Source organism: Stegostoma tigrinum, chromosome 10 (assembly GCF_030684315.1).
Source record: "Stegostoma tigrinum isolate sSteTig4 chromosome 10, sSteTig4.hap1, whole genome shotgun sequence".
NCBI lineage: Eukaryota > Metazoa > Chordata > Chondrichthyes > Orectolobiformes > Stegostomatidae > Stegostoma > Stegostoma tigrinum.
The window spans coordinates 61,664,108-61,682,918 of record NC_081363.1 but is presented as its reverse complement, the minus strand read 5'-3'; the positions used below and the strand labels follow the sequence as shown (position 1 = coordinate 61,682,918).

Sequence of the window (18,811 nt, the reverse complement as noted above, 5' to 3'; positions counted from 1 at the left end):
ATCTTCTTAACAGAACTTGCCCTTATCCTCAACAAATTTTCCTATAACTCCTCCCACTTCCTACAAACTAAAGGGGTGGCTATGGGCACCCGAGATAACAAATTGTGGAGCGGGATGAACACAGCAGGCCAAGCAGCATCTTAGGAGAACAAAAGCTGATGTTTTGGGCCCAGACCCTTCATCAGAAAAAGGGGATGGGGAGAGGGTTCTGAAATAAATAGGGAGACAGGGGAAGGCAGATCGAAGATGGATAGAGGAGAGGATAGAGGAGAAGATAGGTGGCGAGGAGACAGACAAGTTAAAGGGGCGGGGATGGAGCCTGTAGAGGTGAGTGTAGGTGGGGAGACAGGGAGGGGATAAGTCAGCCTGGGGAGGACAGACAGCTCAATGGGGCGGGATGAGGTTAGTAGGTAGGAAATGGAGGTGCCGCTTGAGGTGGGTGGAGGGGATAGGTGAGAGGAAGAACAGGTTAGGGAGGCAGGGACGAGCTGGTCTGGTTTTGGGATGCTGTGGGGGGAGGGGACATTTTGAAGCTTGTGAAATCCACATTGATACCATTGGGCTGTAGGGTTCCCAAGCATGGGTCTAAGCTATGTCTGCCTCTTCATAAGATATTTGGAACAGTTCCTCTTCCACTGGCACTTCCTTCACCTCTTCCTCTGCTACATCGACGAATATATTGACACTGCCTCAAACTCCCAGCTTATCAACTTTCCTAACATCTTTCACCCCAACCTCAAATTCACCGGGACAATTACCAATACCTCTCTCTCCTTTCTGGGCCTCTCCGTTTCCATCACTGGTGACCACCTCAAAATTGACATCTATTTCAAGCCAATGGACTCCCACAGCAACCTAGACTATATTTGCTTCCTGCAAGAATGTGATTTCCCTACTCACAGTTCCTCCGTTGTGTCTGATCCCAAGCTGGGGTGTTCCACTCCTGCACATCCCAGATGTCCGCAAACTGGAGGAGCAGCACCTCATATTCGATCTCGTGACCTTACAGCCCAATGGCCTAAATGTGGATTTTACCAGTTTTAAAATCTGCCCACCCCTGGCCTCATACCATATCTAACATTCCCTATCGTCCCCGCCTCCTTGACCTGACACAACCTGTCCATCTTCTCTCCCACTTATCTGATCAATCCCCACCACTGCCTAACTGCATTCACCTTTCACTATCTTATGCTCCTTTGCCAGTCCCACTCCTCCTCCCTATTTATTTCTGAGTTCCCATTTCTGATGAAGGGTCCTGACCCGAGATATTAGTTTTCCTGTTCCTCCTGCTCTACATTGTGTTATCTGATGCCAGCATCGGCAGTTCTTACTATCTGAGTGAGTTATTTCCTTATTTGACGTTAGATTATGACTGAGATATTCCTTATCAAAGCTTTGTTTGGAACCTGATGTCTGTTTTTTAGACTGCATCATTTTAAGACACTGCTTGTGCTCCTATGCCTTGTAGTAAGAAAGACAGTCTAGCATTTACTACGGCACGAGTAACTGAAAACCAGCTAGTTTGGTATCATACGATTTGAATGTTGCCAGGGTGGATATGAAAGTGATAATGGGAACTGCAGATGCTGGAGAATCCAAGATAATAAAGTGTGAAGCTGGATGAACACAGCCGGCCAAGCAGCATCTCAGGAGCACAAAAGCTGACGTTTCGGGCCTAGACCCTTCATCAGAGAACCTCTGAGGCTCTCTGATGAAGGGTCTAGGCCCGAAACGTCAGCTTTTGTGCTCCTGAGATGCTGCTTGGCCGGCTGTGTTCATCCAGCTTCACAGTTCTTTATCTGGGATATGAAAGTGTGCTGTCATAACTTTTCATCCCGCTTTCTTCAGGTAAGAATCACCAGAGCACCGAATCTCAAAGGGAACAACTACTAATGCTGCACAAGACGAGAGTCATAATTGATCGGTAAGCGAGAGTCTGACTGGTTAGCATGAAGCATATTGGCAAGAAATAATAAACTTCGTCTCTAGACCCAAAACGTTAGCTTTCTCCCTCTGCATGGATGCTTACTGAACCGTTGCGATGGCCAGCATTTGGTGTTTTCAATCCACACTCCAGCAGTCTGCAGTAATTTGCTCCGTGAACTAACTGCCAAACCTCGGTTTGTATTCAAACTAGGAAAGCCGACCCTGATTGGTGGTGACGTTAACAAGGAGGACTGCCTCCAGGCAAGCTGTCAAGCTTTAAAAGCCTTTCAGAGACAACGGGAATTGCAGATGCTGGAGAATCAGAGGTAACAAAGTGTAGAGCTGGATGAACACAGCAGGCCAAGCAGCATCTTAGGAGCACAAAAGCTGACGTTTAGGGGCCGAGACCCTTCATCAGAAAAGGTTTAAAAGCCTTTGTTCCGTTTCAAAGAGGGACGCTTCACGTTGTTTCCCGTCTTTCCTCTTCTCCCATCCACCGTCTGCTGCTTCTGAAACCCCCCGTCGTTCCCATTTTCACACTGGGACCACTTATTTCCATTACCCCACCACCCCGCGTCCTCCCACTCCTGTCACTGTTTGTTTGTCCCTCTCTTTTCCCACGCTGTCTCAATTTTATTTTGACCATTATTCCCCTCTACTAAGTCTCTCCCCTCCAAAACACCACCAAAAACAAAATCTCGCTGTTCCGATAAAACTCGGAGACCTTCCCACTTAAATCGAATTATTTCCGTGCCGGTCGTGAACATACCGGCCGACGGCTATTTAAACCAGGAACACAAACAGAAGTTACTGGAAAAAGCACAGCAGGTCACCGGGCCCCAAAACCGTTAACACTGATTTTTTTTTTCCTTCCTCGACACAGATGCTGAGCTTTTCTAGCAACTTCTGTTTTTGTTCCCGGTTTTACAGCACCCGCACTTCTTTCGGTTTCTTTTGCCTATTTAAACCAAGCGGTTCGTTCTCCAGCTAATCACAAGGCAGTCCGTGGCTGACGCCCCTGCGACCAGCCAATCTGAGGCTGCCGTCCGCTGGCCAATCAGAACGGCGCTAAGACCCAAACCTTGTGCACGGTCTGCAAATTACTTCCGGGCTGAGGACCGGAAGCTGCGAATTTGAATCTAAGCGCCGTTATAAAGTAACAAAAGGGGGAGAAGAAGAGCCGGTTTAAACGTCTCATACAAGTGATGGGGAAGACGGTCCGACGGTGAGTGAGCTGTGGGGCTTAGATGAAACTATAGGCGGCTGACGTGGTGGTTTCGACTCCGGGGCTTGTGTCTGAGTCGGCGACAGGTAAGCCGGGGGGACGCCCGCGGCCTGGATCCCGGATCCCGGATCCCGGCTCCCTCAGCCTGAAGCCCGTTTAGCCAAAGAAGAAATGTTGTGACAGACGCCGTGTTTGTTTTCGAGAACATCGCTATCTGTGACAGGGGCTGATGCTGGAGGGAAGAAGTGACAGGTTGTCTCCTGCGCAGTATCTGTCAAATTGGCAACGTGAGTGTGTTGAGAATGAGAATTTAAAGAGACGGCTTTCCAACAGTGGACGTGTTGTCAGCGAGTTCAGTTTCGAGAGCCATCTCATGAATAAACCATTGAGTTTTATTGTAGCTAGTTGAGCTTGCACTATTAGAATTGTATATAATTAGTTGTCGTATCCTAGAAGCTGCATTCTTCTGGATCTCTGTCACTGGCTGCTCTTTGAGCTATCGTCCCTTTTTATTGATTGGAAACAGACTTCAAGCTACTTTCTCACTATCTTTGCTGCTGCATTCAGGGACCGCCAAACTTTTTTCAATTTATTTCTCCTCTTCGTTTCTGCTGCTTTTTCTGAAGTCCTTTTGAGGTTTATTCTCTAATTGACTGCTGTGCCTAAAACATTGTTGTACTTACTGAATTTACTGAGAATATTTTGATTTATCAAAAACCGTAAATGATTAACTTGAAAGTTCCCCTTATTTTATGCTTGGCAGGTATAGTTATGTATCAGCAATACCTTCATTTCATTATTTTATCCAAAATATTGATATTTTCTATCTGATATCTGGTTTAATGTTTCAGTCAACAATGATATCACCTGAACCAGCTTTTGCATTCCTTATTGTTGGGCCCATCTATCCATTTACAGATATTTACAACTTGCAGAATATCATGAGTAAAATCACATTTTGGAAAACACTTTTTTGTTTCGTTCTAGCCTATACTGTTCTCCTGGCTGCATTTTGTTGTTTTTTTTTTTTGCAGTGATTTGATCCACTGTTTCTCTAACTTTACTAATCGGTTAAGTCACAAGTGAAATGCTATTTTAGATGGCATGCAAAGTTTCTTGTGACTAAGGAGAATCCTCAACTTTGCAAACATCAAATAATGGTAGGTGTGCATTCAATTTCCATCTGCAATTGAAAGCAAGGAAATGAGAGACCTGAGTCATAAGGACTGTCGTCCAAAGCCTCTGAAGCTACTTGTATTTCTGACTTGACTTGTTCTATTAAAAGAAAAATGGCTATCTCCACCTCCAGAGGGTGGTGCTCCTTGCCTCTTGCAGGTCCGTATTTCTCTCATCCATCCTGAAATACTAGTTCTCTTTCTGCAACTCTATTCTTAAGCTCAGTCCAGTATGTAGTAATATTGATGTGAGATTCCAGTGTGTTTTACGTATGGAAGATCTGGGTTACTTTTGCTGTCTCTGTTCCACCGTAGACCTGACTTCTGCCAGAGCTGAAGTGCACCTCGCCTCAAAGTCGATCTTTTCTTGAAATGTTCTCATGTTTATGCAATCCCAAAAATGTGTTTTCAATCTATTGATTTATTGACCTAAAGTGGTACTCCGAGATCAATGAAGTATATATTTAATATAGAAATGCACATTGCCTGAAAATCTCTTAAACCTAATGTATACTGATTGAACAAATGGCTACCACTGATACCTTACTGGATCTATTCTGTCAATGTTTGGCTGATATTCAAATTTGGATTTTCTGTAAATTTTTTTTGACCAACCAATTGGGAAGACTAATGCAATTGTTTTTGGCCTTCAAATGTCATATTCTTGCTTCATTTTTTTCTCACCACCTTGGTCTAGAATAACTGTTTATTTGCAACGTCAGAACCTCCATTACAATATACTTCCAAATTCAGCATGCTCACCTCCACTTCAGCTGAGGTACTGTCAAGGCTCTCATTTAAACTTTGTGAGCCCCAGATTTGTCCAGGTGCTGCTACCTATTTTCTATTTTCAATTCTCCACAAAATTGACTTCAGACAAAACTCTATTGTTGAAACTAGTTTGTTGAATTTCTGATTGTTGCAGTTAAGTTTTAAGAACCTGTATTTGGAGGGCAGTGATTGGGTGGGCATTTGTAAAGCTACCTTTTAAGATGCTCTTGATGCTGTTGTAGTGACCTTTATCTCTGAACCAGGAAGTCTGAATTGAAGTCCCACCTGCTGCAGTGAAATAATATCTGTAGAGCCAGATTTTTGCAATTTAAAGTTTTATACAGCCACACTTGCAGACACAGGAGCAGAGTGGCATTAAGATGCATACACCTGTAACTTTCACTATGCCGGGTCAAGACTGGCTCTGATTCCTTCCTTCGCTGATTCACTGTCTGATGTGTAACAAGGTAGCTACCAAGGTTCCATAAAGATGGATGTTGGAAACTAAGAAAATGAAATCAATTTATTATTAGAAATGGCAGAACGTAAAATGATTGCCCTCTAATGTTTTCAGATTCTGAATCATTTGAGCAGTAGAAGATTAAAATGAGAATGTGGACATGGATTATGTTATTGCTAAACAGAAAACCAAGACAAATCTTGGCTTCGTCACTTCTTGACGACAATAATATTCGAAACAAGGTATTTTGAGCTGATGTGTTTCAGTTGAAAACTGTTTGATCCTCTGAGTTTTTGAGCATGAAATTTAGATGATTCATTGGAATCCTTGGAAACATGATGAAATTTCACTAGATTAAAGGGTCAGTCCATGGAGGAATATACTCTGGACTTTAATAGGTTGTATAAACAGATTGTTATTTAGAAACAATTTGGAAATTCCTACTTCTGTCCCAAAATTTAGATTGCTGTCAGTTATCATGTATGGCTAGACTCCTAGTTCTAAGTGACTTTCAGTTCTTGGAAAGAGGTTTCAGCCTTCACACAGGAAAACAGGCCTAATTTCTCCAAACAATCTTTATAACTGAAGTTCCTCATCTCTAGGACTATTTTTGTAAATGCTCTCTGCATCTTCTGCGTGGCTTTTCACATCCATCCTGAAGTGTAGCACCTAGAAGTGCATGCAGGACTTAAGCTGTGGCCTAACCAGTGCCTTGCACAAGTTGCTAAAGAAATATTTAGTGATTTATGGATCTATTCACTCATTGTAATTTTCCGAAAAAATCCTGAATTCTCTTGGTATTGCTCGTGCGTAGAAACATGTGACTGTAGAACTGTCTGCAAAATGGGATAGTGTTTACTATACATAAAAGGTCAAAATTTTAATAGTGTAATGTAATATTGGTGAAAGACCACAACTTGCTGAATTACATCAATTATTTGCAATTGTAGGGCACTTTTTAAAAAATCTCAATTTGATGCAGCAGTGATGACTTTTGGCTTGCATTCACTCTCCATCTCCAGATTCGATACAGTATTTTTCTTCTTTCTGTTGATCACCTTCAGCCCAGAATAGAAGCGTGATGTAGTTTTATAAAATTGGAAAGTAGTTTGATATGATGGGGTTACATTCATTGGTATACCTGCCTATCCAATCCCCATAAATTAAATAGTTGTCATAAACAGGCCTAATATGTGACATAAACTTTGACAATATTCAAAATGCCATGCCAATAATTTGTATTTGAAGCAGAGCATCCAAGCTGCTTTGCAGGAATATCATCAAACCGTTTGTGCTAATCACATACGGTAATAGGTGTGATCAAAAGACTTGGGTTTAGATTTGTCACCTGTGGCACTTGAAATGGGACTGTGTGTACTTAACCTTCAGAATTTTAGAACCAGGTAGTTAAACAATCTGTCCTTTGCTCATACTTTAATGTTTTATATGCCTTTATCTAGGAAGTTTTCCAAATCAGATGCTGCAGTTAATTTTGCCACAAATGCAAAACAGAAGCTGGAACAGGGACAAAATCCTTGTGAGTATTGATAATATTTTATCCGCTATCTTTATTTTGAATGTATCTATACGAAAGAGGGCAATAGTGGAGGAAATGGAACAGTGCAATGAAGAGCCATTCAGCCTTTTTCTGTGCAGTGTATTATTTGGGTTAACTACTGTCATCATAATATTTATTTCATTTCTGAACTATTTTTCATTTTAACCTAAATAAATATCCAGAAAGTTCATGCAAAGAAATATGCAGGACCATGTTAATCAACTACACTTGAATTAATGGTTTCGTGTCAAACACGTTACTAAGTCAGTAAAGGAATGGTAGTGTCTGTCTCTGTCTATTTACAGTGCTTTGCAACTGGGTCAAAACTGATTTCCATGAATAATTATTTTCAGTAGTACCACTGGGTGGCAAAAAGGAGCAAAAACATAGTCTGATCTTCCCTTTTTAAATTCAGAGGTAATCAGTTCACCAGTACCATCCTTACTGCTGTTGCAGTTCTTTTGGCAAAAATTAAAGATAGAATATTTGATCTTTTCAAGTCTGTCCAACTCATTCTGTTCTGTTGCTTCCAGGTTTGCGGCCTGGAAGCTTCCCAGTAGTTAACATTACTAGTAGTTTTTTGTGCATCAATGATGCTTTTGTTTTCTGCCACAGGTTGAGACAGGAGCACTCGTAAGCAAGATTTCTTATATTACTTGTCTGTGGAACTCCTCTTGTTAAAAATGAGACTGCCCTAAATTATAGTGTTTCAAGTCTGGCCCTAGCAGAAGGATTACTGCTGCCCATAAGAGATAGGGAAACAATGTTAGAGTGAAAACGTTCTTTCCACGGATATTGATATTTTTGCACCCATTGCCCCTTCCATTCTGATTTTGAATTCTTTTCAGGGAACAGGTGCAGAAGTCTTTAACATTGTTATTCAAATTCCAAAACTGATTTTCTTGAAATAAGAAGGGACTAATGTGAACTTTTTTGTTCCAGTAGCTTGTGCATTTTGTCGACGGAGTGATGACTGTCCTGAAAAATATGGTGAGAAGAAAACCTATGATAATGGGATAACTCTGCATTACTATTGTTTGGTAAGTTGAAACCATTTTTACTTCTCTGAAGTATTTATATTTGCATGAATGAGCTAGTAAAATTATTCTCCAGTGTAGGTTATTAAAATGATTCTTTTAAGTAACATCAGCCCCTTACTTGAATGAAACAAAAATTTTGCATTATGGACTTCTTTTGGGGGCTTGTTTGATATCTGGATTTTAGCAGTAGACCGTTATCGTTCAATTGGCTTCTCAACTTGTTATGATATCCATCATTGAAAACACTTGCTTACGCTGGTAAGATGGCAGTGGAGTAGCCTGGTGCTCATCTGTTCCATCAGCTTTTCTTTCTCTCTTTCTCCCCCCCCCCACCAACTCTCTTTATTTTGCTCCAGTACTTTATTTTTCCTATCGCTTGGTGAAGAGCGCAGTTACAGCACTGAGTAGGCCCAGAAGCTTGGACTCGTGGTGGTGGCGTCAAAGGTGAATTTAGGTTCCCAGCAACTTCTGTATGGTCGAGGTGGTCCTAGCGCCAACTCATAGCTGCTGCTAAGTAGGCAAGTTTGTGTTCCCAGCACTGTTTTATGGAGGTGGCAGCGTCAGCAGCAGCATTGATGAGGTGGGCACAAAGCAGACTCAAGGTATCAGAGTAGGGTTTGTGCTGGTTCAGTATTCGGCAGCATCGGTGGTGTCTGCATTGGGAAGGTCCAGTGAAGACTCATAGTGACAAGGGAATTAGTGGAGGTGAGATGAGAAGGGCCCATGAGGGAGCATTTAATGAGAAGGACTGTAAAGTTGGACATTTTTTTTAATTCTTCATTTTTCTGCCTTTTTATACCCATGTTTTGGTTTAGTTTTCTGTTTTAAGATGGGACCAGAGCATTGTGACGCTATACTTTTCACTATCTTGTAATGCGATACCCATGACAATAAATAAATCAGTTTTATTCTCAGAGATAATGGGAACTGCAGATGCTGGAGAATTCCAAGATCATAAAATGTGAGGCTGGATGAGCACAGCAGGCCAAGCAGCATCTCAGGAGCTGCTTGTTGGTGATTTTATCTGTAGACGTTTTCATTCTTATTCACAATCTCTGGCAAAGATGTGCTTCTAAATTTTTGAATATTTACTTGTCTCTTGTTGTGCCCCTTCCCCACAAATTCAGTTCCACCTGTTTATTTCCTGTAGTGCTGTAGTCTATTTTGTACAGCATAGAAACATGCCCTTCGGCCCACCATGTCAATGCTGACTAACAAACACCAAACTTTACCAGAGATAGTAGGAACTGCAGATGCTGGAGAATTTGAGATAACAAGGTATAAAGCTAGATGAACACAGCAGGTCAAACAGCATCAGAGGAGAAGGAAAGCTGACGTTTTGGGCCTAAACCCTTCTTCAGAAAATCTGAAGAAGGGTCTAGGCCCGAAATGTGAGCTTACCTGCCATGTTCATCCAGCTCTACACCTTTTTAATACCAAACTATACTATACTATTTACCTGCACTTGGTCCATAGCCTACTATATCGTGGCATTTTAGCTGCACATCCAGGTCCTCTTTCTTTTTTTTTCTTCCCCCACCCCCCACTAAAAATTTCAAGTATACCCCACCACTACACTTTCAGCAAGTTCCACATTTAAGTAGAAAAAATACCTATCCTCAGATCCACTGTAAACCACTTATTCCTCACCTTAAACCTATGTTCTCTGGACTTGGTATATCTTCCATAGACAAAAGGTTTTCATGATCTACCCTATCTACACCTCTCATAATTTAGAAAACCTGGTGAATTTCCTCTTCACCCTCCCAGTGCAACCATGTATTTTTAATAGTGTAGTGATCAGAACTGCAAATAATATTCTCTGTAGCCTAACCAATGCTCTATAAAGTTGTGACAAGACTTCTGTGCTCCTATATTCCATGCCCCATCTAAGGAAGGCAAGCATCCAGTTATCCTTCATCACTACCCTATCTATCTGAACTGACACATTCAGGAATCTATGGACTTGTACATGAAGGGCTCTTTGTTCCCCAGTATTCCCTGGGAACCCACTAATCATTGTATAAATCCTTCCCTATTAGACCTCCCAAAATATATCACCTCACATTTATCAGGGTAAATTTCTCTGCACAATTTACCAACTGATCAATATCAGACTGCAGCCCGAGATCATCCTCCCTGCTATCAACAGCACTACCAATTTTCATGTCATCTACAAACTTGCTAATTATATGTTCTACATCCACAAGTCACTAATGTACATAACAAACAACTGATTTGCAGCATCAGTCCCTCTGGTACACCACTGGTAACAGACTTGCAAACACAAAATCAGTCCTCACCATCCCCCTTTGTCTCCCATTTCCAATCCAGTTTGCTAGCTTGTGCTGGATTCCATGGGCTCTACCTTTTTGGACCAGCCTTCTATGCGGGACCTTGTCAAACGCTTTATTGAAGCCCATGTAAACCATGTCAATTGTTCTACTATCATCAATATGTTGGGACACACTTGTCAAAAATCTCAACTAAATTAATCAGACAGGGTCTCCCATCAACAAACTGAATTTCCCTGCTGTTCCAAGTGTTGATTAACCCTATCCCTCAATGTGTTCCAATAATTTCTCTACCACGAGGACGTCCGACTAACTGGTCTGTGAGTAACTGGCCAACCCCTGCTGTTCTCTTTGAACAAAGGGGCCACATTAGCTATCCTTCAGTTATTTGGCACTTGATCTGTGGCCAGCGAAATATTAAATATCTCTGCCAGGGACCTGCCAATCTCCTCCCTGGCTTCCTGTTGCAGCCTGGTATACATCTCATTGGACCCTGGGGATTGATGCATTTTTTTTTTAGGCCCGCTAAGACATCTGATACCTCCTTATTAATCTTAACATGTTCAAGAACCTCACCATCTGAACTGAAATTCTCCTTTGTAAGTATAGATGAGAAATATTTATTTGAGACTGCACCATGTCCTCTGGCTGCACACAGAGGTTGCTCCTTTGCCTCTAATTGGCACCACTCTTTCCTTGGTAATCCTCTTCGTCTTAATGTACATATAAAATGCTGTAGGGTTTTCATTAATCCTATCTGCCAAAGCAAGATTGTGATCCCTCTTTGCCTTCTTAATTTCTTCTTTAGCCACCTATAGTCATGAAGGGCCTGTCCTATTTTTAATACTATACCTAACCTGCTTCCTTGTTTTTCTCTATCAAACTCTTGATATCCTTTGATGTCCAAGGGTATCCTGGACTTGTTGCTGTTGCCCTCCACACTTTAAGAAATGCTGGTTTTGAACTCTGTCTGACACAGCTTTGAAAAGACTCCTATTTTCCAAATATAGGCTTGCCAACAGGTAGCTGCTTTCTGTCTCCTCACATTTTCTTGGTCTTGTGGGCAGCGAGTTCTGTATTATTACCACTTTTTTCAAAGAAAAGGTCATTCTTTTTTCACACTCCTGCATCTCTTGCCTGGAATTTTAAATCTGCACCCCCTGGCCCTTATGTAAGCAGCTACTGGGAAGATTTTCCTTTTCAGTCATATCTAATTCTCAATATCTTGTACACGTCTGTCAAATCTCCTTTGCTCCAAGGTGAACAGCCATAGCCTTTCCAACCTAATATTGTATCAAAAGCTCATTCATTCCTGACACCATTCAGGTAAACCTTGTCTGCATCCTTTCACTGATTCATATCTTTCTGAGCCAGAACTGAACACACTACTCCAGCTGGCACCTGACCAGAACTCTACAATATTTCAAGATAATTTTCCTGCATTTGTACTCAATGTCTCTATTTATAAAGACCAAGATTCTCTGTGCTTTGCTCTCTCGGTATGTCCAGCTACCTTTAAAAATTGTATATACAATTCCAGGTCTGTCATTTTCATCGTACTCTTTTAGAATTGGCATCCAGTCCTCTCCACTTTCCTGCTGCCAAAAGCCATCATCTCTCAATTTTATGTATTAATTCCATGTGAATACTTCAATTTTAAAATCTTTGCCCAGCTGCTCTGAGATGAATAAAACATGCTGCCTTTATATGCCTGTGTGAATTGTGTGCAGTTCAACTGAAACAGCCTTTTGAAACTTAAGGGAAACTGCTCAAAGACTGTCTTCAAGTGCCAGTACAGATCACTTTCACTTTAGCCTGTCCATATCCCCTTGAAGCCTCCTTGCGTTCTTGTTGCAACTAAAATTCCCACCTCATTTTCTTATCAGCTAACTTAGAAATGTTACATTTGCTGCCCACACTGAAATCATTATATGGATTGTGAGCAGCTATGGTCGAAACATTGATCCCTGGCAGTTAAATCCTATCAACTTACTCTGTCTGAACCAATCATTCATCATCTTGCGAATGCTGCATGTGTTCAGATAGTATGCATTTAACTCTATGTTTCTGATGGTATTCTGCATTCAGATCCAATTTGATGTCTTTTTTCTCTCTGCCCACCAGCTTTGCCTTTTACCTTTACTTTTTTGCCTCTGCCTCTGTTTAGTCTGAGCTGCCTCCCAGGCTCCCTTATCCTTGCCAAACTAGTTAAATCCTTCTCAGCAGTAGCAGTGAATCTCCCTGTGAGGATGCTGGAATGTGATCCATCATGTTCAGATCCCATGTGCCTCAGAAACCTGCCCTCTATCCTTTGCCAATTCTGTAGCCACATGTTGAATTACTCCATTCGCCTATCTGAGGATCAGTAGTAACACAATCCTGAGATTACTGCTTTTTAATTTTCTTCTTAACTCCTTAAATTTGTTTTCAGGACTTTGCCTCTTTTCCTACCTATTTTGTTCTAATAACAACTATGGCAGTTCATCCTACTACAGAAGAATGTCCTGCAGCCACTAACATCCCTGAAGTGTCACCAGGAAAGCAATGCACCACCTCTCATCTATGGCCACTGAAACACCTACTTGTTCCTTAGCTATTAAATATTCTACCACCATTCTTCTTTCTTCTCCTATTGTGCAGCTGAAGCCAATGATGCCACGTTGTTGGTGTTTTGTTGTTTTAGGATCCATTTGCCTCACCAGTGTCCAAAACACACATCAGATTAGCAAGTGAGGTTGACTTAAAACTCTCACACATCCTGCCTGACTGTCTCAGATTGCTTGTGGTCATCCTGTTCGCCTGCATGCCTCTAACATGCAGTGTGTCAAAGTCAGAAGTCACACCAGGTTATATTCCAACAGGTTTATTTGAAATTACAAGCTTTTAGAGCTCTGAAGTCAGGACTTTACAACGTCTCGTTAAAAGTTTTTGGCCCAATGTTTTAGTGCAACAGTAATGTTGAACAACTATTTTGACTCTATAACTTGTGTTAAACGTAATTCCATGTAGAAAAGTATAAATATAGATGCATCTTGGAGAATGCTAGCAAAGACATCAAGAAATTGGGAATGTTTTCCTTAAATTCAGAGGAGATTTACTGGAGGTATTCAAAATCATGAGGGAACTAACAATATAGATTGGAGAAAAGAATGGTTTACATTGGTTAAAGGAAAGAAAACCAAGTGGATAACGATTTAAGTTAGTTGGCAAAAGAAGCAATCGTGGCATGAGGAAATTTTTTTAATGCCATGAGCAGTTAGAATCTGGAACATATTGTCCTTGCAAGTGGTAGAGGTAGGTTTAATCCAGGTATTAACAAGGAATTGTTATGTAGAGGAGGAATGTGCACTGCTATTGAGCTGAGTATCAGTGGGTAAATTGCTCATGCAAAAGCACTGATGAATGGCCTCTTTCTGTGCGATAACAAGTCTGTGCAACGTCTTCAGCATTTATTTCCAGACATATCCATCATAAAACGTGATGCCTGGTATTCTTTGGCCGTAATTCTTTTTTTTGCCCAAGACACATTTTTTTCTTGGTGCTTGTGGTATGAGAAGGAAGCGCTCTGTAATCTTGGCTACTCACAAAGCTCAATTATATTGTTTTTTTTTCCCCCGTTCACAAAGAGGCAGTTGTGTGTTTGGCATAAGCTGCTGTGTTTTCCAGAAATTGCCTAAAGAATTTTAAAACTTCATTTATCAGTAGTTAAATTAGTCCTCCCTCAGGTGGAGTGACCAGAATTGGACACAGTACTCTCGTTGGGGTCTAACCAGAATTTTATCAAGGTCAAGTGTAATCCTCTGATTTTATGCTCAGTGTCTCCATTTATGAAACCCAAAGTCTGTTACATTATTGCGAACCATGCTTTCTCAATATACCCTGCCACTTTCTAAAGTGGATGCATGTACATCTCCAAATCCCTCTCTACTGTGCACTCTTCAGAGCACTACCATTTGACTCTGTATGGTACTCTGCTCCTTCTACCAAAATGTATATATCTCTCTTATTCCATATACCACTTACTGTTTCTGCAAATCTGTGGATCGTATTGCAAGCCACTGACATCATCACTGTTTCCCAGTTCTCCAGTGGTAACACAAAAGATTTGGGGAATTCCATGTTGATTTTTACCTGGAAATAAATCTGAACAGGCCAGGAATTTTGTATAATTGAGAACCTGGCTTCTCTTCTCTGCACCATTCTCCGCCCAACTCCTCCACGCCTTCCCGCCTTCCCCTTTGTAACCACTTGGTCCTGCCCACCAAAGCCATCTGCTTCTACCAGCTTCATCAACTTCAAGACCCACAGTCACAATCAACAACATATCCCTGCATTCAGTTCAGATGTTTTTTGGCATCTTGGGAGCATTGTTTTATAATAATATTAGACTGGATGATAAAATAACCATTACCTCACAAAAGCGAGCTCAGTATTTGGTAGACACACTCTGACTTCAGAAAGAGGTCAGAACAAAAGTCGGACTCTATCAAGCAGAGTTCTTGTGTTTTTTTTTTGTAAAAACATTCGTGCATGATTTAGACAACTTCCAGTCAGCAAAGCTGATAGAAGCATTTTATCTTTGCTAAATTTGCAACGCTAAGTGGTAATACAAAATCCCTAGCATTGAGAGTATTGCCAGGTGTGTTGCACTTTGCATTGTGCATGTTGGGTCAGTCATTTGGTTAGCTTGGAACATACCTGTATAACAAGGTGGTACTGTACAGCAGGGGTCAATTTTGTTTCAAGGGCTTTTTGTGTTTTCTCAATCTACTTTTTTGGTATTTGGGGTTGCCTTTTTTATTTTCAGATTTACTTTGCAATCTTGTTTCCTTTTATATCAAATATAGCGTTTGGCGTTATTTTTTGACATTATTACCTTACTACTAATGACCTTCTGTACTTATTTGATGTATGTAGCAATTGGATTCTCTGAATTAGAACTCGCCAATATACTCAATAGCTATGGACCTTCTGTTAAACTTAACCAAAATATATGAGGAAAGTGTAAATTTTCCAGGTGTCCCACAATTTCATTTGACATAATATTACAGCCATAAGTCATCAACAAAATTTTTTTTCAATAATTGACACTTGGATTAAAAACAGATTAATTTTTAAGAAATTTATTGAGTTAAGTATTCCTTGCTGCCTATAGGCTAGGTTTTGTTGATAGTCTCTCCTTGGGAACCTCCCTCTGTTGCCACTGGCATCTCCTGGCCCTTCCCTTTGCAGTCCCTTTGTTGCTTCGCTTCTCTGCCCTGCACCATTCCCACCCAAACTCCATTACAGTCTTTCACTTTGCTCCCCCAACTCCTCTGCACCTTCCCACCTTCCCCTTTGTAGCCATTTGGTCCCGCCCATTGAAGCCATCTGCTTCTACCAGCCTCATCAACTTCTTACCTTTCTATTCTCTTCTGGTGTCATAAGGCCAGCTTCTCCTCACTCTGGTCTTGCCTGGCAGACTTATGTTCCCCTGACCTTGACCACCTTGCTCATCACCACAACTCCCTTTCCCACAGCTTGTCCAATCACTGGATATTTCCCTTCTGCATTTATTGCGAAATGAGAAGCAAACATGGTGATAAGGAGCCCATGAACATGTTGACATTTTCCAAAATTTCAATTGTGTACAGGTTATTTTTTTTTTGTGGTTGCTCACTCCATAAGTCATTTCACCTAGGTGACTTAGCCCATTTCTGAGATGAATGCTCTACAGTTCACTGAACATGGAATCTCTCAGCACATCCCAATTTGGGTATAAAGGCAACCTGAGCTTGCAGGTGGTATCGCGGGGAAATAATGTCACTACTTTGGAAAGCATAAGCCAGCATGTTTCTGCTATCCTTTTCTAGTAGAAATGTTTTACTCAAAAGGAGCTAATATAATTATTGTAATTTATTTAATTGCAGCTAAACTAAGAAACTGTCATTAAAAATAGAAATGTTAGAGAAACTCAGCAGGCCTGGCTGTGACTGTGGAGAGAAAGCGGAGTTAACACTTCAGGTCAGGCCCTTCTGAAGAAGGAACATGAGAACAATTGTTAACTCCGTTTTCTCTCCACAGATGCTGTCAGACCTGTTGAGTTTTTCCAGAAACTTCTGTTTTGTTTCAGATTTCCAGCATTTTGGTAAGAAACTGTTATACTCACTGCTATATCATGACTTCTTCAAAGGTGGTGTTGTTATTTGCTTGAAAAGATAATAGCTAACTGACTGTTTGTAATGAGGAGCTGACTCTTAGAGACAACTTAACTGATCTTTAATTTTGCTTTAGCTTTTCTTTTTGTAAAGAAATAATGCAGTTGTGTAACTGAGTATTTTGATATTTTGGTATAGATTATGTCAAGTGGCTTGTATCAACGTGGGCAAGAAAATGAAGGAATTTATGGGTTCCTGGCAGCAGATATCAAAAAGGAGATAAAGAGAGCTTCAAGAATAGTATGTCAAATATTCTTATGAACTTGAGCTTCTTCCTTGTTTCTCAGTATTCATTATTTATAATCCAGTTTTAGAAAGTAGATCTCATTGAAATTTCAGTAAGTTGCTCTGTGATTTTGGAGGTTTTGTTTTTGATGTACCATGTTTAACACCATCGAATCCTAATGTAAACTGTGCCTCTGTCTCAATGTTGTTAATACTTTTATTAAATCTATTTGCAAATAGATCAAATGAGCTGATATGTCAGCTCATTGAAATTACTCAGTAACATTTACTGAATTGTTTTATCCTATGCTTTGTTTTCACTGTTCTCTAATTCAAATCTTCAGTGACAAGTTTACACTCGCTTATTAAGCTAAGCTAGCATAGAATTCCTCCAAAAACCGAAAATGGAGGAAAATACCTATCTTTTTCTCTCGGATTACTCTGCATAGTTTCAAAAATTGGAATGTTATTCTTTTGCTTCAAGACCTACACACAAATTGATGCCTTTAAGCCCAATTCCAACATCGGGAATATGTTATCATTCATACAAAGTGAAGGCATTTAGAATTGAAAAACATAATTTTAAGCTGAGTCAACATAACTTTGGTGGGGGGGAATGGAAATCATGCCTGAAACATTTATCAGCATTCTTTTGAGGTGGTGACAAGCACGATAGATAAAGGGGAACCATTCGATGTAATATGTTTGCTAAGGTACTGTACATCAAGCTATGTAAAAAGAAAAAGGCCAAGGTGTAGAGGTCAATACATTAGCATGGGCAGAGGATTTGCTAACTAATAGAAAACTGGGTTTGGATAAAAGAGGCATTTTTCAGGGTGATAACCTGCAACAAATTATCATAACGGTTTGGTTATGGGACCGCAATTACTTACTTTAACTTCTATCACTCAAGTTATTAAAATATTGTATGATCCCTACGTTTGCAGCTAGCACAAAATGAGTGGGAAGGCAAGCAGTGAGAATGACAAAAGATCAAGGATAAGAATATAAATAGGTTCCATGAGTGAACAGACACTTGGCAGATGGAAATAATGTGGGGAAAATTAAGGTTATGCCTGTTGGCAAGAATAGAACTAACTACCTATTTAAATCATGAATATTATAAAAGTGGTACTTGAGACCCCTTGTGCATAAATCACAAAGCTAGTATTAAAATTAGTATCAAAGTATAAGGGAACACAAATGGGCTGTTGGCCTTTTTGTTTAAAAGGGAATGGGGCAAGAAAAGTAGGGAGATCTTGCTAAAACTATACAAGGTCTAGTCAAACCACACCTTAAATATGAATAGTTTCAGTCTCCTTGCCTAGGGAACAATGTAATTGTAATAATCCGGAGAAGATTTAGTAACCTGATTCTGGGTATAAAGGATCTTCTTATGCCAAGCAGTTAAGTAGGTTGGGTTTTTCCTTTTTGAGTTTAGAAGACTGAGAGGAGACTTTTACTGAAGCATAGGCTCTTGGGGTGCTTGATAGGATAAATTCAGAAGTTGTTTCTCTTGTGGAAAAGTCTAGAACAAGACCTTACAATCTCAGAATGAAGTGTCACTCATTTTAAAGATGGAGAGCTTCTTCCTTCAGAGCATAGTGAACCCTAGGAATTAATAGCCATGGAGGTATATTGAGCTGGGTCATTTCAAGGCTGAGCTGGACAGTTTTTTCTAATGAATAACAGAATAAAGTGTTCTGAGAATGAAGCAGAAAAATGGAGTTGAGGATTATCAAATTAGCCATGATCTCATTGAATGTCGGACTAGATTTGACAGCCCAAATAGCTCACTCTTGCTGTATGTTTTATGGTTGTGGTTTTCGTGGTATTAACAATCCTTTTTATGCAAGTGCTAAGTGGGCAAAAATATTTGTTCGTTGGATTTGGGTGGTGTAACTGTACTGAAACTAATTTGGTGTCAAATAGATTCATCC

General features: G+C 40.5%; 1 protein-coding gene across 2 annotated transcripts in view; it reads left to right on the top strand.

Annotated features, from left to right (window-relative positions):
* The first annotated feature begins 3,036 nt into the window (after positions 1-3,036).
* g2e3 (G2/M-phase specific E3 ubiquitin protein ligase) overlaps positions 3,037-18,811 on the top strand; it is a 72,549-nt gene continuing 56,774 nt past the window's right edge. Inside the window, exons 1-4 of one of the 2 annotated variants that reach the window (XM_048538222.2) lie at positions 3,037-3,151; positions 7,018-7,094; positions 8,061-8,155; positions 16,785-16,886. In XM_048538222.2, coding sequence (XP_048394179.2) covers positions 3,132-3,151; positions 7,018-7,094; positions 8,061-8,155; positions 16,785-16,886 — 294 coding nt within the window. In that variant the 5' untranslated portion in view covers positions 3,037-3,131. Of the gene's footprint in view, positions 3,152-7,017; positions 7,095-8,057; positions 8,156-16,784; positions 16,887-18,811 lie in introns of both variants that reach the window. The other variant, XM_048538220.2, reaches the window with a different exon arrangement.